We start from the raw sequence: 22810 nt of genomic DNA on the forward strand, positions 1-22810 counted from the left end.
GAGCAGTCACTGGACATCCCAGGGAAGGACATCCCAGGGAAGGACATGACTTGGGCTCCATGGATCCATCTTGCAGCATCTCCCACTTGGTGCACGCTGTGAAAAGCCTGACTGCCATCTGAAGCGTGGACCTGCTGTAGAGCTGCACTGCAGCAGTAACTGAGCCAGGACAGAGAAAACATTCTCCTTTGCTCAGATTATTAGTAACGGAAGTAGGATTTTACTGAGTACATAAAAGAGAGATCTCTGTAAGGGAATATCACTGACCTAATTAAAAATCATGTCTCCCATGCTTTTTCTTCCCTCCATCATCTCAGTACATTCTTCCTACTGTATAACATGCCATATGCATCCCAGAGTCACATCTTGCAGCACCACTGGCTGACTTCCCTGCCAGGGGACTAAGATGCTATTTAAAGGAATGCCACATTGCGTTTCTTTTTTACATTTTGTATTAATACAGTTCTATTCACTATCCAAACAGTGAAAGCAAACCTGAAACTCTGACCTTGCAAGGTTCTATATAAGAACAAATGAAGACAGACCTGCATAATGGCAAGGAAGTTTTTGCATGGTATATTTAGGCTATTGTCTGAGCATGACAGGAGAACAATGGTGTAAGCTGCTTTTAGAGAGTGGGTTTAGATAAAGCTTTTACTGGTCAGAGTTTCCTGTTGCCCACTTGCAAGATGGAAAAAACCCATGTAACTGCAGCAGTGGAAGCATCTTTATCAGTTTTAGGTGGTGACTGATCATTTGCCACCTCTAACCAGTGGTTTTGCTTGGAAGATGAAAATCAGGCAGAGATGAGTTGACTGGTATTTGGCTAGTCACGCAGCTTCTGAATACAGACAGCCTTATGTACCGAGTTTGCTGTGGACTTGCAGAACAACTTGCTGGCATTGGTGCGTTGCTCTTGATGCAGGAAAGGTGCACAAGGAGAAATAAAATAACCCCCCCCAGGGAGAGAAGATGAGAAAGCTTTCTGTGAGTGATGCAATGGGGTTGTAGCTGGGCTGATTCTTGCTCAGCTGCAGGGCTCCAAGTACTACATCTCAGCTGGGCTGTTTATGCACGACTCCGTCTGCGCCTTGGAGATGAGCAGCACCCAAAAGTGCCAGCAAATAAGAGGAGAATGATAAAAACAAAGCAGAAGATGCAAACCACCACTAGCCCTCCAAGAGCCCAGTCACTTGTCATAATCTTATTCTTTAGGTCTTCCAGAACTGAGGATGATGCCTCCTGTACTTGTGACATGCTGTCCTTCACCCTGCTGGAGGTAAACAGAGCCATATCAGATGTTGGTGTGTCCTCTCAGTGCTCTGAGCCACAGTCCTGACACCAGTACAGGCATCCCTCCTCCAAAAGAGGTGGTTACTCTTCACCAAAATGGAAGTGTAAACCAGAAGCAAGATAACTGAGGACAGTTTCATAATCAGATCCACAGAGAAGAGGAAAGCTGCTGGCTTTACAGGATTTTGTCAGTTGAGATTTATTTTAATCATAGTTTATCAATAGTTTAAATAATATAGTATCTCTCCCAGCATGTTGAGTATGAACCCCTCATCTCTGTCAACTGTACAACCTACACAAGACAGACAAGTATTCAGGGGGAGAACTTGCTCGATACCATTGGAAAGGTGTCTGAAAGGGAGTTGGGCACTTAAACTCTGAGAACACACTGGAGATTAAATGAATGCTTATTTAAAAACAACAAAAAGCCCCACCCACAATAAGCAAAGATCTTCATGTATAACTTGTTGCTCCCGTAGGACTTAGAATAGATTAGTTATGTAGAAAAGGTCTCCTGTTAACAGAGTTTGCTTTAGTAACTTTCCTTACTCTGCAATAGAAGCCTAAGTTTTCCTCCTATGGCATACTTAGGTCCAGCAATGATTTAAACCCGGATGGATTCTATGCACTGGCTCTTTCACTGATACTTTGCATAATGACATGGCTATCAGCTTTCTGAAGAACATCCAGAATCTCTTTGCAAGCATCTTGTGGTTTTACTAAAGCTGCTTTACTTCTCAAGGGAAAGGGTGGATTATTTCTCACACTTTCTCACAAATATGACTGTGCAGACATAATACAGGAAGACATATTAATTATTTTTGAAAATTTGTTTGACTTGCTGCCCCTTACATCTGTATCCTTAATACTATAAGGAAGAGGATTAACCATGTAAAGCGTGTTTCATCCTCAGCAATTCACATTTGACCAGGAGCACAATCTCACACTTCAGTTTTATGAAGGCTTTGTTTCTTTCTCAGAAGCCAAATATATTCAGTTCCTGCTTTGTTTTCTGGACTGATGGCAGATCCCCATGCCTGGTCTCTAACCAATAGAATCACAGGACATGAAGGGTGTTCTGGATAAAAGGAGGCAGCCTAGATATGAGTTCTGTAGAGCCAAAGGTAGAAATACTAGAAAAGTTCCTGTCTCTTTCACTAACTGCAGTTAATCTCCCAAAATAGGAGAGCTGTTTGTGATTTTATAAATACCTGAAGCTGTTGTGTAGTAGGTGTTTCTTCCGGTGCCTCCTCTGCACCTCCTCCAAGAGATCTCGGCCTGTGCTGAGGGACCCCCTGACTGCACCCGGAGACTTGTACCGTGGAAGTCACCTGTTCGTGCTGCAGTAAATGATTAACAGCTGACTTTCTGGCAAAGGTGTGGTTAATCTAATCAAAGGCCTCAAGCCTAGTTCAAAACACCTAATTCAGCCGTTGCTCAGGCATTTCTTCCTCACTGTGGCTTTATCCCCATGTGTACCTGTTCAGTGCTTGTAAAGGCCCACTGTGGCCTGAGTGGGGAAGGCTGCAGGTTGTGGTGGAGAGGAGAGGGCTTTGTTTCCTGGATCTGTACTGTGAGCTCCAGTAGGAGGCTGCTGTACCTAAACTGAGCCTGTGAACAAGACTGCCCTCCAGTCCAAACTTCATCTTGACAGCTCAGGTGGATGAACTCGTTACAGAGCCTCGCACTGCTGTTAACTGCAATAAAACTGACTCCCTCTTGCTTTCATAACTGAAGAAGGTCAGAGGGATGGTGCTGGAGAGAGGTGGGAGGAGAGTGGGATATGCGAGGCTGCACACGTAAAAGGAAGCTTGTTTTCCCCAAGCCAAACAATTCACTTTGAAACCAGGTGGATAATGTTACAGAACAGAAGCTATTCCGTTAAGCTGTCAGTAAAACTTCAACCACTTCTGCTGGAGAGGGTGGCCTCACTGTCTCTTTTAGGTTCCTTAGAGAAAGAAACTGTTTCAACACATGTATCATCAGGACTGAAGTGCCTTCCCTTGCAGTTCCTTCTAGGCTCACTCAGGCTTTCACAACACGTACAGAAGTCACTATGTTTGAGGCAGTCTTGCTTTTGTCTGTGCTCCTCTGAATCTGCCTCTGCTTTTGAAAGAGAGAGGATCCATCCTCACTAGTGCTTAGGGTGTCCCAGGTCCCTTTATGTGAGTAATGATTGAAGCCAAAACCAAAAACCTTGTGTGCATGGTGAGCAGAGAGTGGCATGTTTCTAGTCAACAGAAACTGAGGAGCTGGAAGAAGCTGGGGGTTTGCTGGGCATCTTTCAGCCCAACCTGATCTGTCACATGCAAGACCCCACCCGCCCAGGCAAGCAACTGGCACATCAAAATACTGAGTACAGGAATAGCCCAGCTGAGCACAATGGTACAAAACAGTACAAAGCAGAACACTAGGCCTGTGAGGTCCAGGCAAGTATGTAGAAATCAGTCCAGGGCCCCTTCTGTATGTGATGGCTGCTCCTCTGCTCCTGAAAGCCACCTGAATTCTTTAGAGAATTGCTTAATTTTCTCTCCCTCTCTTTTTTTAACAAGGCTGTGTTTATTCTCTAATTCAGGAACTTAACAGTGGCAGAGATAAGACAGGAGCCATTTCTCTAGTCCCCTTTCCTGGTATCTGTCAGTGGTTTAACTTGTACTACCACTGGGAAACACATATTTGTAGCTTTTCCTGTCTTCTAAGGCCTGGCAGCTTGTTGCTAGTGACAGCAAGCTGTCAGTCCTTGGGCTGTTTCCAGCCTGCCGAGCTCCCTCCTCACGGGTAGCACAGGCTGGTTCCGTGCTGCTGCAACACGGCTCAATGGGGTTCTGTTAACTCCTGTGGCTGGCACTGTCTAGCACAGGCGAGGAGAGAAAATAAGCTCTGTTCTTGTGTTTTAACTGAGATACAGAAACATCTGTTGAGTCTGTCCCCTGCAAAAGAGGTTCTGAGAGTTCCTTTGTCACCTTGATTGTCACTTGTTTGTAAGTGATGTGAGCAAAGACATAAGTGACACAGAGGTTAGCGTGATGCGTCTCTGAATGTTGATTAGACTAAGTTGATGCCACGCTTGAGCTTATCCTACCCTAATGTATTGGTTGGGAGTAAAAGCTTTGGGACAGCGTCATAAATGCCAGGGCTTTGTTAGTCTTGGTGTAACTGTGTGTGTACTCATACTAGTGCAGTCTCTGTTGGCACTTGGCAAGTTGGGGCTCAAATATTGACTTTCTAAGGAACATCTCCGTCTTCTGCTGGAAATGTTTTCATTTTTATTAATTTTAAAGTAACACTAGCGGCTTGGGGAATACTTCTAAAATTAATTTTTAGATTATTCTCTCTGTTGCTGGCTGCAGATTTATTCAAATGTGCTGCTGTACAAAAATGCAAAACACCTAAATCTAGTTTATTTGCAAAAATTAAAGTGCATTAAATCAATAAGAAGCTACTGATGTAATGTGCTTTTTACTAATTTGGGTGCCGGCACCAGAGAAAGCTTCTTTAGAAAGTTTTCGTTTTTGTTGTCCCTTCTGAAGCATGAAAAATATTTAAAAGCCCATTGTTCTAAACTTGATGATATTTCTCTCTGTAGGTAGATGTTGACTCTGGTATATGTATATTTGTGTAATCCCTTTGACGCCTCTACACGTAGCAGCTGAAATCCAAGGGTAGAATATGACTTACCTGTATACTCATAACTTTTTATACCTTCTCTTAAAGGTGGTTGTTTTCACGTTAGGGGCTCAGAGCCCGGTACAGTGGTAGGTGCAGGATGATGGTCTCTTTGGCTGTCCCAGTTATGAAAGTCGTGCCCTGCGCCACAGCCTCGCACTTATATAAATCCCTTCCTGAAGTTCACTGAAGTGTAAACCAAACGTACACAGTGGCTGCAGCATGAAAAAAGGATTTATTTGCACTTGTTAACTTCAGCCGGACAGCCCGTTCTTGTCCCTGCTTTGTCACAATGTCCGCTGCCAGCCGCTGCGCGCACACCCTGCAGCGAGGGTTCCCGCACCGCACGTCAGTCCTCTGCAATGCTGCTGTGTATGCTGACGAACATACTTTAGGCACAATGTTTATGTCCGCTAAAATAAACTGCACACAGTGCAGGGAGTCAGGCACATGGGTCCCGCCAGTAAGGATTGGGGATTTTTCCATGTCCTGTAACTCCTGTGTTCTGTAAGGAAAATTCACCTGCAATATGCAGAAGGCAGAACTGAATGCCATGTCGGGGGGGACGGAGTGAGCATGTTTACCAGGAGAATGATCAAATGAAACCGTGATGTTGGTGAGTCTTTCCGTTTTGCCTTCATCTTTCTGTTCACCAAGGGTATTGCACACAATCTGATTTTTCTCTTTGGGAATGTCACATCATGGTAACACTGATGAAATAAAGCAGGGAGGATTTGTTACCAGCTGGACTCGGAGCCTCAGCTGGCATGTCTGGATCAGAAGGTCCACGATTTGTTGTCTTCAGCAGATGAATGTGGCCCTTGCAGGTGGCTTTTAAGAGAGCATATTTTCCTGCTCACAAAGGGAATCCTGGGCTGGCCCAGCTGCAGGGCTGCCATTGGGAAAGTGTGTCTGTTTTCTCAGCAGCATGTGTCCATGCATCCTTACCCACCTCCCAGAAGAGGGAAGACAGTGATGGTGAAGTAGCGTTACCTTTCTGATTGCACCACAGAGCTCAGCAGTGGCTGTCGCAGAAAGAAGGAATTCCATCCTGGGATTTCTGGTCCTCTGAGTCATGTTAATTAATATTGTTGTTGCCATTTTCAGGGAGCTAGTGCAGAAGGTCATTCTCAGGACTGAATCATAATGTCCATGTATGTCCTTGATGGTAGGTTGTGTCAGCTCTTGTTGCACTTCATGAATGGGCAGCTGGGCGGACTTGGATCTTCCTCCGTCTGTGGTCGGGACGTGCATCGCAGCCACAGCAGCTGTAGCAGCAGCAACTGCAGGCAATGATCATGAGCACCAGAACAGTAACTGGAAAGAGAAGCAAAGAATATTACTTCATGACATAGGAGTAATTACTAGACAGTAACCCTATGTCTCCTCCAAGTCATTTGGTGAGCAAAAGAGTGGACAAAGCCTGGTTTCTTGCTGGGTTGTTTTTTTCATATATCCTCACCTCCCTCCTCCTAAGTTCCTGCTCCTTTATGTTAGTTACCCATTTACTCTGGACAATCATTACTGGATACTTCATGACCTTAAGAGCTATGTACCAAACCAGGTGGGGGTGTATCTTTACCTGCCTAATGGCCTGTTGGTTTCGAGATGTCACACAGTAACTGAGCTGTGTGCCTGGAAAGGATGGAGATCCCACTCTCCTCACAGTTGTGTCAAAAGCAACTCAAGAGAATTTGATTAGTCAAACTGGCGGTTGCATCTCTGAAGAGTGTGTGCAGTGTACCCTTCAATGAGGATGGATATTCATGGCTAGGTTGGCTTTACCCTTTCTTCTGCATTTAGCTTGAAAAAATAGGTGCTTCAAATGCAGGGGTTTGTTTCACAAAGCAGTGGACTAACTTACTGTTATTCTACACTAGGCATAATGGTTGGTGTTGGGAGAGATATGTTTCTCTGGAATAGAAAAGGGTGGCGTGTTTAATTCTGCAAAGCACACAAGAGTGCGTGAATGTGCAGGTGTGTGTGCATGTGTTCCTTAAAAGCCTGGAGCTGGACTGCCAGGTTACCAGACCTGTAGGGAACCAGCTGTAGGTATGAAAAAATAAAGCAGCAGGTGTGTCTTTCTGAATTCCAGCCCAGGGAGGAGTGTCCACGCTGGATCCACACCCTTCCTTTTGGCTGGGAGCAAAGTGCACCTCTCGGAGGGGGCGGACCTGCCTTCCTTCCTGGTTGTTTTCCCATTGTCTAAAGAAACTTCATCCCCCTTGATCAAGGAGCTCTTTGTTATTCCTTCCATGCCATCCCCACACAGAGCAGCAGGAGGGATCTTGCCGTTACCAGAGGAAGATAAATAGGTTCATCTGAAGCACGCTGGCTTCCACTGAACTAAGCACCTGAGTGACACTCAGTCTCAGACTTTCGGGTCTTCTGTGGCAGTGAGATGCCCTAATGCCACTTGTCATAAATTATCTCCTATGCATCAAAACTCAGCAGCTCATGGACAGTTAAAATATTGGTGTTTAATGCTTAAATATGAGAGCTTTGAGGAAAGCTGTACTGTTACCTATCATGCTCTTTATGCTTGTAGAGATGCACACCGAGTATTAAAAAATTACCTCAAAATTAAACAAGGCCTCAGAGCACAGCCTGGAAAACAACTGCCAACAACACCAACCCACCAACAAAAATTGTGGAGCAAGCTGCCCCCCTAGAAGAGACATTCTGATACCCCTTTGCCTCTACTGGTAAACTCACCGATAAACAGGAGAACCACACAAAAGGACACAATCTCCACCGGCTCAGCCTTGGGCAGTCTCTGGAGCTTAAGGAGAAACCTCTCACCGATGGCTTGCATTTCCTTCAGAAAGCCTTCAGAAGACATTCTGGTTCAACCTCTCCAGGCTTTATGCTGTAGGAGAACCAAACAGAATAAACCTTTTCACTGAGTAATGCTAGGAAGCTGCCAGCCTTCTTATAGAGCTGGTGATCACAAGGAAAACAAGTTTATCTGGTCTCAGTCCTTGTTCCCAGTAGCTAAGGTGGAGGACTATTAATTGTCTACGTGTTTTGGCACTGTTTTAATTTCAAAATCTGGCTTTGAGAGCGCTTTTGTCAGCTGCACTGTGGAGCAGAGGCAGAACAGCGTTTCTTCTAAAAGGAGGTTTATTTCAGCAGGCACAGAGTTAGGACTGGACAGTGCCTGCTCTTGGCTTCCACCCAATGAAAGTAACTTTTTCCCAGTTGTGCTAACTTGTCCTTCCAGAAAAATGCAATTCCAACCCAACTTGAATTCCAAATGCTGAGCTCCATTGAAACATAGTTTTCAGTTGTTTTTACAGACCCCTTTGAAAACTTCCAGCACTTTCAGCTACAGAAAATCCCTTCAAACACTGAGGCACTTACTTTAACACCTCACTACAATACTACAGTACCATTAATATGTTTTATCAACCAGTGTTACTGAATGGTGATATTAAGAGCTAAAGTCTGTGTTCACCTGGGACAGCTGGATGCTTTTCAAGTTCTTACAGATGACTACAAGCTTTATATGGTACGCTAAATGTAGTAGAACGGTCTGTTCTAACGGAGCAATATATGAATTGAACAGTGGATGTCCAGACATCACTGCTGGTGAGGAGCAAAGCAAAAGCCCCTGGAGCTCTTGGGGAGCTAATCCCTCACTAATCTTACACCTTCTTTATTCTCAGAAAGAATCACCAGAACTATTGTTACTGAAAATATGAGCCTAGTAAAGTTAGGTGCCTCAGTTTTGCCACCAATATTTGCTGTTCTTTTCCCCCGTGAGCAAAATTTTGGAAGGCATTGCAACAAAGAAAGTTGCATGAGAGCTATGGAAGTTGAAATTTTGTGTCGGTCAGTAACCAGAATAGGATATTGTTGAGAAATATCCATAGTTTTGCTTGAAACAAGTGTTTGGACAGGTCAACACTTGGATGGATTATAACTCTTATGTCATTATTATATAAGAATGTATTAGCTTGTGTGTAATAGTCAACACTGTATTATGGAACTTGAACCTTGCAATTGAATCTCCAATTGAATTGGTGATAACACAAAGCCAAATGACCAAGACGGGCCTTCCAGAATAAGCCAGCAAGTCCATTACTGCACATCTGGTTTGGTTACCCAAACAAATGGGTGCTTGGAGTTCAGTTTTTCCAAACACACTGAGGACAGAGAGACCTTGGCTGTTTCTTTGCATGCTGGGCTTAAACACTACAGTGCCAAGTTAAATTACATTTTGTATGTTTATGCAGCTCAAAAAGGGTTTTCTTTGTTCTTTTAAATCCAAGCTACGGAATAAAAATCGGAACCAGCTGGTTTCGTAGGGATGGGAGTGGATGGAAAATCTACATCTACAGAAAAATCTTGTGCAGCTTAGCAGGGAGGAATAGTTGTGGCCTTTTGACTTACAAAGGTCACTTTTGAGAGTAGGGTTAAATAGTTCTTTGCTGTACCCCAAGTGAGCTGCTCCAGAATTGCTGCTTTATCCTTTGCACGGTGCTGCGGGTTCTGCGTCAGCAAGTTTCCAGTTTTGGTTCCATTCCAAGAGATGGCGGCGCAGGCAGAGGTGAAGTGATTTGTGTTTTGTGTTTTCTACTCTTGGCTCGAGAAGAAAAACCTTTTTTTTTAAAAAAAAAAAAAAATGTAGTATTTTTGGCTCTGACATTCTGAAAATGTTTGTTCCCTTTGGGGGTGTTTCTGCCTGCCCAGAAGTTCTCCTAGTAAAGAATCTGCTGTAAATTCTTGTACCATGCTTTGGGCCGCACCAGAAGCAGCAAGTGTGAGAGCCAGGCTTGTGAAGTCTGGAATACAGCGTAAAATGAAGTGATGAGGATTGTAAAACTCCACATAGATTAGCAGTGTCTAGCCTAAAATGATAAAAACTTGTCGTCTCAGTAATGGACATTCCTCTGCCCCATGGTACCTGATCTGGAGCTCAGTGAAGGAGGTTTTAGTCTAAAACTTGTAAGGAATGTTGCTTGTTTACCTTGGTTTGAACTTCTTTGGGGTCGAAGTGTGATGGTGGTGGTGCAGTCTCCGATGTAACCGTAAGGAGGCGAATGTTTTTCTGCTCGACTGCACTATTGAGCACACGCTGGTTCCAAGGGCTCTTGCTGCTTTGGGATTTCTGCTGTGGAGTGTAGCAAAAGGGTGAGAAATAAGTCACTTCTTACAAAAAGAAAGTAAAACTCCTTAAGAAAGCTAGTTATGTTCATTTACTTTTGTATCTTCCATTCTACTTGTGAAGCCTTTAGTCAGAACTAGTTTTGATTGGGATCTTTTTCCAATTGATTTCAGCAGGACCAAGATCTTACCGAAACCTAGAGGTTGGCATAAGGGTAAGGCCAGTGCTGTGTGACTTAAACAAGTCTTATGCATCTGCCAGGTGGTGCAGGGTGTTTGTTTGAAGCAGTTAACTGTAATGATTATTTTAAAACAGGCAAGTCTTGAGAGATTTGAAAGTGCAGGTTGTAGGTCTTAACTGACAGTTTGCTTTCTAAGACTGGAGTGCTGTTCTAGAGCCAAACAGCCACCCAGGTTGGTACCTCACAAATTCTGTGGGGTTTGGAGCAAACTTAATCATCTGTTAGTGTTTTTCTCAACTGGGAATTTCTCCTTGCGTGTTGTCCTTCCTTAAAACCACATCCACTGAGGATGGGAACGCTCCAGAGCAGCAGAGATGTGGCTGTTAGGGCAGCAAAGCTGATGAACTTGCTAAAGAAGAAATACTGCATGACCACAGTGCCATGGAGCCTTCAGGCCGTGTTGTCAGCCTGATGTCATGGAGTTTTGCCCCATTGCTATAGCTAGAGATCATAGAAGTGAAAATAGCATGAAGAGAGGCAAGATGAGAAACTCACATAGAAAAGAAAGTGAACACAATGTCTGATGTCTTGTGACAGGCAGTTTGGAAGCTCTTGCTGGGGTGGGGTGGGAGCCTGAAATTCGTGGTTTCAGCTGTTTCTTCTTCTGGCTGTTCTTCAAAAAACAAATCCTCTATCCAGTGTTGCCAGTGGGACTGGATCTTCAAATCTTTCTGCCCTGGCAAGGGAGGGAATAAAGCAAATCTTTTCATTTATTTGTTTTTGAGGAAAAAAGGCCAAATCTGCCGTGTGCCATGAGTTGTGAGCCAGGGTTGAAAAGAGAGCACAGAAATAATGCTGGGGGATGCCTGCCGTGCAGGAGAGCTGCCCTGCTGCAAGGATTAGATGATCCTCTAAAACAAGAGTGTTCTACGTTTAGGGCTTCTGTAGAATTAGATTCCCAGAAAGTGCTAATACTTGTTCTTAATGCAGATTCATCTCGCTCTGCCCACTGAATAAAGCTGTGAAAATTGCCATAATAGCACTGAGGTTATCTTTCTGAAATGTTTTAATGGACTTAAGCCATACTGAAGCACTCAAAGAAATTGGCTGCTCAGCCCTGTTGAGAATAAAGCCATTAAACGGCCTCAATCTAGACATTCAAGAAAAAAGCCTTGGCCAGGGTTTCTCTGTACTGTGTGGTGGCTTTCAGCAAGAGAAAGAGCTTTGTGATGACTGTGTAAGGTGGGGTCCCGCATCCCTCTGTCCTCCTGAAGCTGGTCATGTTGCTATCAGTATTTTGGAATTCATGTAAATGGATTTGGTTTTTTGGGTCTGTCTTTGGACTGGAAAGCTGTATCCCATGTGTGTGTCTACACTGGTGCATCACAAGTTGAACTGTGGGGAGTGCGTGAGCTTGAAGTTACAGCTGAGGAATGAGACACTTGTTTAGTCATAACCCTGGTGGCATCTCAGCAGCCTATTTCAGTGCAAACAACATGAATTTGAGTTTGTGGTTTAGCCCCAGGACTGGAAGTTGGTAAATGCAGGCAGTCTTCCTGGCCTGCCAGTGATGCTTATGGGTTGTGTGACTTTGGATAACTCATCCCGCCCCTCTCTGTTGGGTGACTTCATCTCTGCAAAGTGACAGAACGTGTAACCACCATCAGAGGTTTGGTTGCTAATTTGTTGTGTGTCCAAGTCTCTAACATGCTCTGGAATCTTTAGATACAAAGGCCGTAAGTCCCTGGTTTTGCTGCAGTTACAAAATGGGATGGCCTTGCCTTGCCTACTGCTTGTTAGACTTCAGTCTCTGAGCCTGTTGAAGATTACAGTAGATGAAAGCATGGCTTCCACTCTTGGTTGCTCCTTACTCAGCCACCATCATTGACATGACCCTGATCCACAGGTTTTACGATAGTCCCGCTGAGAATCTTGGCTTTTGTGGGTTTGTTGCTACAATAATCTAAAAATGAAGACAAATCTTTGGAGGGGGGAATCTGTTGGTGGTGGCCTGGAGCTGCCAATGCCTCTAGTCCTACCACAGCAAGGAGGGTGAAGGCGATGTCCCCAATGTCCTCGTTGGCTGGACCAGCAGTGCTCCACTGACCTTACCAAGTAGGATGTCCCTGATGTTCCAAAGCAACCATGTTGCCAGGGCAACGTTCTCATCACAGCATTGTCTTTTTCACAAGATTGTGGCTATGGAGAAGCAAATACTTGGTGTTGTGCTTGCTCAGACAAGTCAAGTAAGTTGGTTGAAACTGGACCAATGTAAGGATGGGAAACCTGTATGGATTGCAGTAAGTTATTTGGTAGGAAATCTTAGAAGGCAATCCCAGCCTTATGGAAGTAGAGTGCTGAGCAGCTGAAAGGGAGGGAATGCTTTTCATTCTGGTCTAAAACTTCAAAATAAACTCTTACTGTTTTGGGCCACTTTCTTATGAACATGAAGGCTTGGCCAGTTCCTAAACTTACCAGCTTTGTTCTTAGTTCCTGAAACGTGCTTCTGATTTCATACGGATAAGGCTTCCTGTCCCAAACCAGTTCTAGGTGTTGTTACAGTTCAGATGCATTTTGGCAGAACATGGAATAATTTCTGTACAATTGTTTATTGTTTTAAGTTTGTAATGTACTTTAGAGATGAAAAGGGCTATAGAAATGTGGTCGTATTATCAGCGCATGGCTTTCCCTCATTATTGTTAATACAATGTTTGCTGCCATGACTGTAGTTAAGCGGCCACGTGAATTTTAACTATAGTTCACAGACAAGCCCTTTTTTTCCTAAAACAGGAGTGAACGGAGCCAGACAGACCTATAATTCATTCCCAAGCAGATGAAAATAGTTTCTAGTATCAAGAGAATTCAGCTTTTTAACAGCACACACCCAAACTGGTAAACTGCAGCTCAATGTCATGGGAGAACAGCTTTGACTTTGTCAGCTGGTCTGGAAAAGGCGGCCACACATTCTTTCAGATTATAAAGCTGCCCTGACCGGGTAGCCATTTGGCTGGAATACCCTGTCATCTCCACCACCCACTATTTGGAGATTGGTTTTGAGGCAGCACCGTAAATGTTCCTTCCCTCCCCTACAACCTAATATTAGATTAATATAAAAAGACGCTGAATTCCCTGCAATGGCGGTTAGAGAAGCCGAGGTACCCACCGGGGCACTGAGCTGCGAATCTCTACGCCTCTACAGAACACACTGGTTTTCTTCAGTCCATCCCACAAACAAGTCCACAAAACCCCAGGAGATAATTCCTCACTACTAGTCCCATTTTTAAGAAGTGGGGAAACCAAAGCACAGAGCCATCCAGTGAAAGGAAAAGGTCAATTTTAAAAATAAACTTGTAGCTCTTCTACAAGAGAACTTTTTTTAGGGTTGCCGATGCTCGAATCTAGCTTGAAAGTCTATTCTTATATTAGCAAAATAAGCATTTCCCAGGGAGCTGACAGAGAGGTAGCTGTGTGCCTGTGAAAGCCTTGTAAATAGTTACTTCACAGACCTGCTGGGATCTGTCAGCAATTTGGTGTTTGAGGTAAAGCAGCTGGACCCCCCTGAGAGTGCTGGAAACACCTTCTCCATCTTCTCCCAGCCACCTTTGTGTCCTGTCCTTGACTGGCCTCAGACCTACAGGTCTCCGAAATTATATGCATTTTTGAGTTTTTTGAAATATGCTGGTCTAATCCTAGTAAAGACACCACTGGGGTGCAGGAACTCAAAACTGAAGGCTCCAACAGCTGCTTCCTCAGACGAATCCGTTTTGAACCACGTCAGCTGTGCTGGCAGGGGAGGTGCTGGCGGCGAAGGTGGGTGCTGCAGTTTTTTACAGCCCAGCCGTCCCTCCTGGGGCTCTGCGGGCTGTGGGGTTCAGGGGCTTGTGTGACACACAGGGTCCAACGTGCTTTATTTTGTACCCCTGCTCCCATAACCGCTGTTGTATCGCGGTCGGGCTCAGAGGTCCGTGCACTGTGACAGCTGTAACACAAGCCATGTCCTGCTTCTTTCATCCAGACATGTGTTTCATATTGCTTATCCCCCCCGCATATATACAACACGGCTGTGGCTGGACAAGCCCCCAGCCAAACCCGTTAAGATTTTCTTTTGGCGAGGAAAACTTGGCGTGTTTCTCTGCCTCCCTCCCCTGCCCTTCTCCCCTCGCTCCTCCCTCCTTCCTTTTCTATTTGTTTTTCCCCTAAACTTTGTTTTTCCCGTACTTTATTTGAGAAACCATCTGAACTGCAACAAACAAGCTACAGAGACCCTTCATTAGCAGGGTGGAAACTTCCCTCCATCCCCTTTGAACCCGGGGCTAGACTGGAGGCGTGTGGCTCTTAACTACTGCATCTCACACAGGCAGTTCCAATTGGGTGTTTGTACAATACGCAGGTCAGACAGACCTGCCCTCCTTTCCACATTAATGGCAATGGAAAGAAGTGGAAATACCTGATCCTTAGCATTCCTCCTTACAGGCATGTGTAGGATGGGGAAAACGTCTGTGAGAATTGGCTTTCTGCCTCTCCCTACCTGTTTGCAAACAGCTGATGGCCCACGCGCCTCCTGGAAGAGGCAAAGGGTCCCAGCTCAGTGCTGGGAGCTGCAAGAGCTTCCAGACAGAGTAATCGGCTTCGGATGGCAGAAAATGGGGGGTTATATGGTCAGTCTCCTTGCCAGGCCCCTTTCCAATACCCAGTGGTGAACAGAGATGGGAGCACAGGTTGTGAGACACCTCTCTGTCAAACCAAGGCTGACAGTGGGTAATTTCACGTATTTGGGGGATCCTTTTCCTTCCCTTCTCACTCCATTTAGACCTCTCAACCTTGTTCCTATAAACCACAGACTATGTATGTGTTCTCTCAGAGCAGTGGTTTCTCATGATGTTTAGAATAGTAAACCAGCATCTGTGCCTGATACACTGACTGATTTTTTCTTTTTTATGCTCTTGTTAGAAGCTGCGTAAAATCTTTCCATTTATTTCTATTGAACACAGATGCTATACTTGCACAATATCCTAGTTCCCCGACCAGGGTTTGTTTTCTAAGCTCTCTGTTTGCTTCACGATTTGGGGAATAAAACTTGGCTCCAGCGGGAGGAGCTCTGCAGAAACGCTGTGGCTGGAACCCACTTGGTTTCACACGCGCTTGCCTGCGCTGGCAAATACTCGCTAATGGCACATACACTGCTCGTATGGAGCAGACCGGCTCTCTTGTCCACACTAAGTATTAATATATCAAGTCATCCCTGTGGGGAATGCCCTGTGCGAGACCTGCTTATCAGCTAAGGTCACGTTCCGTAGCAGCAACAGAAAAAGGAGCAGCCAGCCTTTCTAATCAGCAAAGGAGCTGCTGACCGGGGCTCCGAGCGTGGAAGCAATGCAAGGCTGCGGGCTCGCTGCTTTTGTTAGCGGCACGGCTGCAACGCAGCTTTCTGCCATCCTGTTAAAGCTTTTCTCTCACTACCTTTGTTCCCGAGTGTCCCTTGCGAAGAAATTCAGGTTAGCAAGCTCTGCTCAACGGCCAGTTCTGCAGCTCAGCACACACAGAGCTACAAAAGCTCCAGCTACTTGCGAACTAGCTGAATGTTAAGGTGCTACGGTTGACCGAACACCAGCAATAGCTCAGCCTTACCCCAGCCGTGCCGCGAACGCTCCTCTTCTTGTTTTTCTTTCAGTGTTCTTAAACTTTCACGTCATCTCCCCCCTCATCCTGGCTCGCCTCTCGCTCCTCGCTGGGCTCCTCTCTGCTCTGCTGCTGACAGCCAGCTGTTGTCTCTGCCTTTTTTTTGTTATTGGTTGTCCTGGAGATATGAAGTTTCGTGTTACATGTGTGCCAGAGAGGGAGGGCGGGCGGCGAGGAGCCACCGCGGCGCAGCCGGCGCTGGTGCGAACCCCGCCGGGCGCCCGAGTGCCAGCACTTGTTGCTCGCTTCCTCTGTGCATCCCCTCCTAGCGAGGTCTGGTCTTTTTTTTCCTTTAATTACAGCATTTTCTGGAGGGAGACCTGAATGGATTCTCTCCTTGCAGTAGTTTGGGTGTGTGTTAAAGCAATTAACTTTCCTTTATGCTGCCCAGTTTCCTTCCAACTCCCCGGGGAAGGAGCTTTTCTCTTGTGTTCTGTGAAGTGGCAGAGCAAGAAACGGCCAGGACGGTGCAGCACCACAGATGCTGGGGGGTGAATTGCTCTGTGCCCTTGGCCGGGTCTTTTCCTCTCTTGATGCTGTGGGTTTTGCTGCTTGGGGACAACTGACAACTGTCTGTCCTGATATTACACAGGTACATTCCTTCAGACAGGTGTAAAATAATAATTCCTCGTCAACCTCATAATTTGCTCTTGTATTTGACAAAGCTCATTAAATGGCTTTTGTTCAGCAACTGCCATCTACGTAGATAATTTGTCCTGATATGATTTCTGTCATTTTAATGCTTTTATTTCTTGGCTTTATTCCAAGATTTGCTGGGGTTTTTGAGGGGCAGGTCTTCTGATAGGGCTGTGTAAATTTGTTTGGTTCATATGAGGGAATGCGTTTTTCTGGTGTATTTTGAGAGAGGCAGAGCTGCTTTGCTGCTTCTCCGACTGTCCATCTGCTTCTACTAATTGCAGAAATAGGGCTCCTGTTCTACCTGGTGTACAAAAGCGAGGAGCACCATGGTGCAGGCTGCTGTGTGGCCAGTGTAGCACTTTGCCACAGTCAAAAACATGGTAATAAACTTGATTGTTATTTACTCTTCACCCTATCCCATGACGTCAAATCAGGGTAGGATGTCTCAAATGAAATAATGATTTTGTTTAGACATTTTGAGACCAGTGGTCAGCTCATACATGCTCCTGTTGAAGGGTGGGGGAGGCAAATAATAAGGTTGCATATTTAAAAGGTTAAATAGTTTTAGGATATGTATAATAATACAAACTACCATTAATTTATGTAAATTGGCTCTCCATCTCGTGGGCATTAGTCAGGTGCTTGTGTGACTTGGGAGGTTTTCCCACCACATGTTAATGCATAACCAACTCTGTTTCAGGACCTCTTGTGTTCAGTTAAGCATTAATCCAGTGGTTACCCCCAGCATCCCCGTTGGAAACTCTGGTTTTGGCCTTTTGACTTTGATTACAGGACTGCAATCTTAGTTCTGCAACTGAATTTCCGTTATGACCCAACTCATCAGCACCAATGGCTGAAGTGGAGCCGATTTGGGTAACTCTGCAGGAAGATGACAGCAAGTTTCAGGAGGCTGGGTTAAAATGCCCTGGCTTTACAAACTGGATGGGCTAGAAAGTAGAACCTCTCTGAATCCCAGGGACTTCAGAGCAGATCTCTGCTTTCACCAAACCTGCCTTGGGGCACCTCTTGTGTTCGCATTAAGGGACAGAGGTGTGTGTGAATGTCCCTGGTGAGCAGGCTGTAGGAGAGAGAAGAGGGCTTGACCATTAATTACTGTGTGCCTCGCTTAACTCTAATTCAGATCAGCGCGTGCGAGAGAAAGAGACGTGGATTAATGAGAATGCCTGCCTGTTTTCTTTTGGGGAAACAAAAAGCTGACTTGCAGCTCGCTGACATTTCTGTAGTCACGTTGCATTGGCAGGACAGGCAGCGCCAGCAGCTCTTTCGGAAAGGAAGGACAAGGGGATCAAATGTGTTGTCCCCATCCCGGTCCCCCCACCCTTCCCCACCATGTGAAAGGAGCTCTTTGAGCGCAAGAGGAGCGCGAGTCAGTGCGGCTCCGCAGGGGGATATAAAGCCAGCTTTGTCGCAGCCCTCGCTGGCTTTTCAGTGCCCTGGACCATGCTGTGCAACCTCACCCTCTTGCACCCTCCTCACCTGAGCAGCGCCAGGTCCTTGGCGCTTGAGCACACACGTCATGGCTCTGGTGACAGTAGTTTGTAACCTGCTGCTTCACTCGCTCTTCTGCTTGGTAAATGAGCCTCCCGGGCTGTGGGAATGAGGGAGCCAGCTGCTGCTGCAGCCCCTTGCAGGGTTTGTTTGTGATGCTGTGGGAGAGACATACAGTTCTGTTCCCCCCAGATCCAAGCACGCACGCAAGTTAAGAAGCAAACTGCATTTCTTAGATCTCTGGCAAGTTCAGACATGTCTCAAAGGGTTTAAAATAAGAATGAATGAAGTCCTCACTCATTTTACCAATCTGTGACCCACTTTTTGCAGATGAAGTTGGTAAACCAACTAGGGCACTCATTGGTAGAGAAGAAAAATCTCCACTTTGTTCTTCCTTGCAGTGAAGTAATTCTCTTCTAAAACAACTCTTGTTGCTGCTTGGCTGCAGCATTTGATTTCTAAATGCCTGATGAAGTGTTTCTGTGTATCTGGTATCAGCGTTTTGATTAAGAGACAGCTGGCCACCTCTGCTGTGAAATGCAGGTTTTATAAAGCTCCTCTAAATTCTGTCTGTTTTCTTAAAAAAGAAAATAAAGTAGTAGCTGCCTGGTTCTTCTTCTTCTAGCGAAATCAGTGTCTTCACTGGTTTAAGTTAGGGAGTGTTCTAGAAGAGAAATTACTTCCTGCCTGTATTGCTAATGAGCATCTATCTGTCACCAGACTCTTATTTTTACATAACCAAAAGCACTGATGTCTGCCAGAAATGTTTTGAGGATTCCTGGAAGAATCTAATCATGTTCACATGGCTAGTTTGCGAAGGCTGGTAGAGCTGGTTGTGCAATACGCTGTGGGCAGACTCACTGCTTTTCATGGGTTTAGGACTCTACCCCGACTTTGGCTGCTGATGGGAAGGCTGTATTAGCAGATCAAGACCCAGGCTGTATTATCTGAGTAGTGCTCCCTTGTGACCTCAGTCTGGACTCTATTTCTGTGACTTAATTGACATTCCTGTTTCTTCCAATGTAGATTTCTTCACCTTCAAACCACAGACAATGAAATTAGAAGCCCTTAGGTGTGAAATATAGAGATGTGCTCTGAACTCTGAGGTGTAGGGATCAACAGGACTTCTTTGCATATTTATCTTAGAGCCACTCTAATTGGACATGGAATATATTCGGGCAATGATGCAGAATTAATAACTGCATATTTCATGCACCGTGCCTTTTGCAGATCTCAAAGATCTGAACACATTTGGCAGAAGAGGTTGACACCACTGTTTGTTTCACATGTGGGGAAGTGGCAGCAAAGCGCCAGGAACAGAACCCCAGTTCTGCTCAAGGGCTTAATCCCTGTGATTCTGGGTGGAATACATGTTCTCTGCAAAAAAAAAATATTCAAGTCTGTTTTATTTGGAGGGTGGGGTTCTTGTCAATAGTAATAATGACCAGACCATTTTCCCTTTTGTTTCCTAGATGTCGCCATGCTGCCATAGCAAAGTACTTTGGAGATGTCACCCCACCTTGTAACAAGTGCTGTGATTACTGCAAAAACCCTGGGGCGGTGAAAAGGCAACTGGAGTCACTGGAGCGCTGCACCAACAGCTGGAGCAAAACCTGCATCGGGCCCACAGGCTCCTCCCGGGACAGCTATGACCCAGAGCTGTACGAGGGCGGGAGGAGAGGTTGCAGAGGTTTCAGCAGGTCTGTACTTGGTAGCTCAAACTCAGCTCATAGGGGCTATCAGAGAGAAGAGAGCATCTCTCAGCTGCAGGCCCAACCACTCCTATTTTCAGCACACGTTTTTGTGTGCTGGTATTTTCCTGCAACTTCCTGGCAGCAGGAGCTGGAATTTCATTTTCCACACTCTTTGGCAGCCTTGATCCCATTCGTGTCCCAGAGAGCCAAAAGCTGTTTTGACTGACCTAGGAATTGCCCCCCCAGAATGTAATTGGTTCAACAAACTAGCCTGAAATTTTTTGAAGGCAGTAAAGTGTGCTCAGCCCGTTCACAGTCACAAGGATCAAAAATGTTTAAATTGAGACCAATGTGACAGCAAAGTATGACACGATGCAGAGTTCATTCCTGACTTAGTGCGGCTGTTTGTGGGCCAGCAGGCTGGGGGGCCACTGACGGGACTCACTCATCACAGAGGATGTCATGAAGTGCCCCTGTCAGCTGCTTCTGCAGATTGCCAAATTTTAGTGTTTCCCTGTCAGGCTGACAGCAAAAGGAAGATGTGCAGTGGGGAACATAATTCATTCTGTAAAACGCTTGGCAGCGCGGCGGTGACAACTTCTCTTTCTCCTCGTTCTCTGGCTGAGTCGCGGCGATTGTGCAGCTCTGCCAGGGTGCACGTTCCGCTGCCCGTGGAGCTCTGCCAGGATCGCAGCGCTGTCGCTGCCCAGCCCTCTGCTTTACCTTAACCAGCTCCACACCGGCAGCTTTGTTCTTCAGGCAAGTCCCACTGAGTCTGAGGAAACTGGTGAATGTGTGACCTTAGCCTGTGTTTGATCTCAGGACCTGAGAAGACGCGGCCAGTGCTGTTGTACAGCACAATGTGTGACACTCGATTTATTGAGCCTCTCCATGTCTTGTAGCTTTGCCTTGGAAGGTGCCCTCCATTCTCAGAGCACTAGTGATGTGCTACTAGTTCATGCTGCTACTTACTAGTTTATGGGATTAACAAATCCCATTAATTTTTGGAGGACACTCAATACTATCCAGGTTGAGGAATGGCAGTGAAACTAAAAGTTAAGACTTGTTCAGTAAAGATGTGTAAAAACTTTTTGTACAATAAATTCTGTGATGATCTAGGCTTTCCAAAGCCCGTCCCCCAGTTAATGCTGCAGCTACAGAAATGTTTGTTCCTCTTGTTTTCCTGCCTTATCCAGTTATGATGAAGAAAGCAGTGGGAATGGGGATGAAGCCAGTGAAGAGAGTCGGAAACGGGAGTGGAACAACTTCTACAAAAGGCAGATGAGTCTGCGCAAGGTGAGTTTGTATCCATTTGTCAGAGATTCTCTTTGGTTCGATTCTCATCCTTTGCCTCTTTTACCACATTTTGATGCCTTTTTAGTACCTTTGTAACTTTAGCATTATTTTTCCCTGGGGCAGGGGTATAAAATGTTTCTTTTATGCTTCTAGACTTGCGTGTGTGTTACAGGAATAGAAATGTTTGACTTATCTTTGTTTTCTTCCAGGGCAAAGAACCAGAAAAGGAAGATTTTGTTCCTCCAAGTAAATATATTCTTTGATTTATAATGGGTTTTCTTTGGGAGAAGGAAGCTTTATATTTTGCAGCTGTGTGTAATTTATATAGCATCAACACGGGAGGTATCAGTCCCTAGGCACAGAGGTTAGGCCTTTGGCTGGGAAAGCTTGGCAGGAGGAGATGGATCAGAGCTTAGCTTTCACTGGGGTGAAAATGTGGAATGCATCTTTCTGAACAACTTTTCCAAATAAGCAAGAGAGAAGGAAAACTCTGTCTGACCTGACTTTGTAGGCCATTTCTGCAGTGGTTATGGAGCATTATTCTATTGGGCTGTAAGGAAGCTGCTGAAGAACTTTGCCATTTGTAACTGTGCTACTTGGGGAAATAGCAACACAGTTCTTACGTTATTGTAAAAGAATAGCTGGTAGTTCATGTTACTCTATTAGATCTCTTTGTTTTAGTTGGTATTGTGGGGAGCAGAATAGAGTTGTGTCTAAGAGCTGGGATTTCTTGAAAAAGGGTTTTCCTGAGATGGAGAGATTTTGGAAAGCTGTTAGTAATGAACTAGCAATGTAGACATTCTTATCCAGAGAGGAAAAATCTCACTTCTGCCTGCTCTTATGGAGACTGCAGCTTCTCCAGGTAAGAAGGGTGACCATAGTGGTCCTTGGGGAGACTCTGCAGGGAGGAGCAGGCCAAGCAGTACTGGACTGGCACCCTCCCAGTGCCAGCTGAGATGTTCTCCACCAGCCCCAGCCCTGCTGTGATGCCTTTTCCAAATGTCTCTTGTGCGGTAGGTTCAGACTGCCCCTTGAAGGATGCCTCCAGCAGGAGAATCTCGAAGCTCACAGTGAAGGTAAGAAAGGCTGGTTAACATTCAGTCTTGTTGACTTGCAAAGAACAACAGAGTCTGCCTGCCCTGTACTTCTTCAGAGATGGAAATCTGAGGGGCACTGTGACTTCTGTAGAGCATGTCTGAGTATCCCATGTTTCCTAGGGACGGGAACACTGCTTGAAGATGCTGGAAGAAGCTTTGAGCACCAATCAAAAGGTTCCAGCAGCAGCAGGAAAAGGGTACGAGAGAACAGGGGTAGCATATTGAGTCCCTTAACACAGGGCCTGCTCTTCCCTGAAGCAACATTACCACACTCAGAGAATGCCTTTGTAAGCTATTGGGTGCAAGTACACAGCTCCACTTAACAGCATTTTTCTAGTAGTGTCATTCAGGATAAGATATGAGGATTCCTGTGTCTGATTCTGCTACATCAGCTTGAATCCTAGGAGCGGCAATTCTTCCCTGTCCCACAAGATGGGGATAGTGTACTTCTCAAACTGAGCAGCTGGATAAGAGGCCTTTGATTTAAAACTGTTTTCACAGCCTTTCCCTTCTCTAGCAATTCATGGCTGCATCCCGTAGGACTTTAATGGAAGTTGTCACTTAGAGGGAGTGAATTTTGTACTTTCTTTGGGGGATGCTTAAGCATTAGTGTTCCCTTTACAGACATAGAAGTGTGTCTCACCAG

General features: G+C 45.4%; 2 protein-coding genes across 14 annotated transcripts in view; one reads left to right on the forward strand and one right to left on the reverse strand.

Annotated features, from left to right (window-relative positions):
• The window catches only part of RECQL5 (RecQ like helicase 5), a 36060-nt gene that overhangs the window by 8040 nt on the left and 5210 nt on the right, over positions 1 to 22810 (forward strand). For 3 of the 4 annotated variants that reach the window (XM_071816800.1, XM_065852381.2, XM_065852380.2), the window contains exons 9-13: positions 19550 to 19777; positions 20968 to 21067; positions 21277 to 21313; positions 22085 to 22143; positions 22285 to 22361. In XM_071816800.1, coding sequence (XP_071672901.1) covers positions 19550 to 19777; positions 20968 to 21067; positions 21277 to 21313; positions 22085 to 22143; positions 22285 to 22361 — 501 coding nt within the window. Of the gene's footprint in view, positions 1 to 1215; positions 2528 to 19549; positions 19778 to 20967; positions 21068 to 21276; positions 21314 to 22084; positions 22144 to 22284; positions 22362 to 22810 lie in introns of those variants that run through there. The other variant, XM_071816801.1, reaches the window with a different exon arrangement.
• SMIM5 (small integral membrane protein 5) lies at positions 294 to 16324 on the reverse strand. 10 transcript variants are annotated; one of them, XM_071816804.1, is made up of 5 exons: positions 15879 to 16315; positions 10806 to 10981; positions 9932 to 10075; positions 7675 to 7828; positions 5176 to 6276 (listed from the first exon to the last, which is right to left on the reverse strand). In XM_071816804.1, exons 4-5 carry the CDS (start codon positions 7799 to 7801, stop codon positions 6155 to 6157), a joined length of 249 nt encoding a protein of 82 aa, XP_071672905.1. In that variant the 5' UTR covers positions 7802 to 7828; positions 9932 to 10075; positions 10806 to 10981; positions 15879 to 16315; the 3' UTR covers positions 5176 to 6154. The 10 variants fall into 10 exon arrangements, 6 of the variants coding, with proteins under 6 accessions (XP_071672905.1, XP_071672904.1, XP_065708454.1 ...); XM_071816803.1 differs by having other exon boundaries at positions 9932 to 10072; positions 10806 to 10986; XM_065852382.2 differs by having other exon boundaries at positions 10806 to 10986.

This window comes from Patagioenas fasciata, chromosome 18 (genome assembly GCF_037038585.1).
Source record: "Patagioenas fasciata isolate bPatFas1 chromosome 18, bPatFas1.hap1, whole genome shotgun sequence".
Classification (NCBI taxonomy): domain Eukaryota; kingdom Metazoa; phylum Chordata; class Aves; order Columbiformes; family Columbidae; genus Patagioenas; species Patagioenas fasciata.

Excerpts from the sequence above, each read along its gene's own strand:
- SMIM5 (XM_071816807.1), bottom strand. The coding sequence starts at position 7,801 with ATGTCTTCTGAAGGCTTTCTGAAGGAAATGCAAGCCATCGGTGAGAGG. Across the intron at positions 6,277-7,674 it reads TGTGGTTCTCCTGTTTATCG|TTACTGTTCTGGTGCTCATG; the intron begins GTGAGTTTACCA and ends TTCTCTTTCCAG.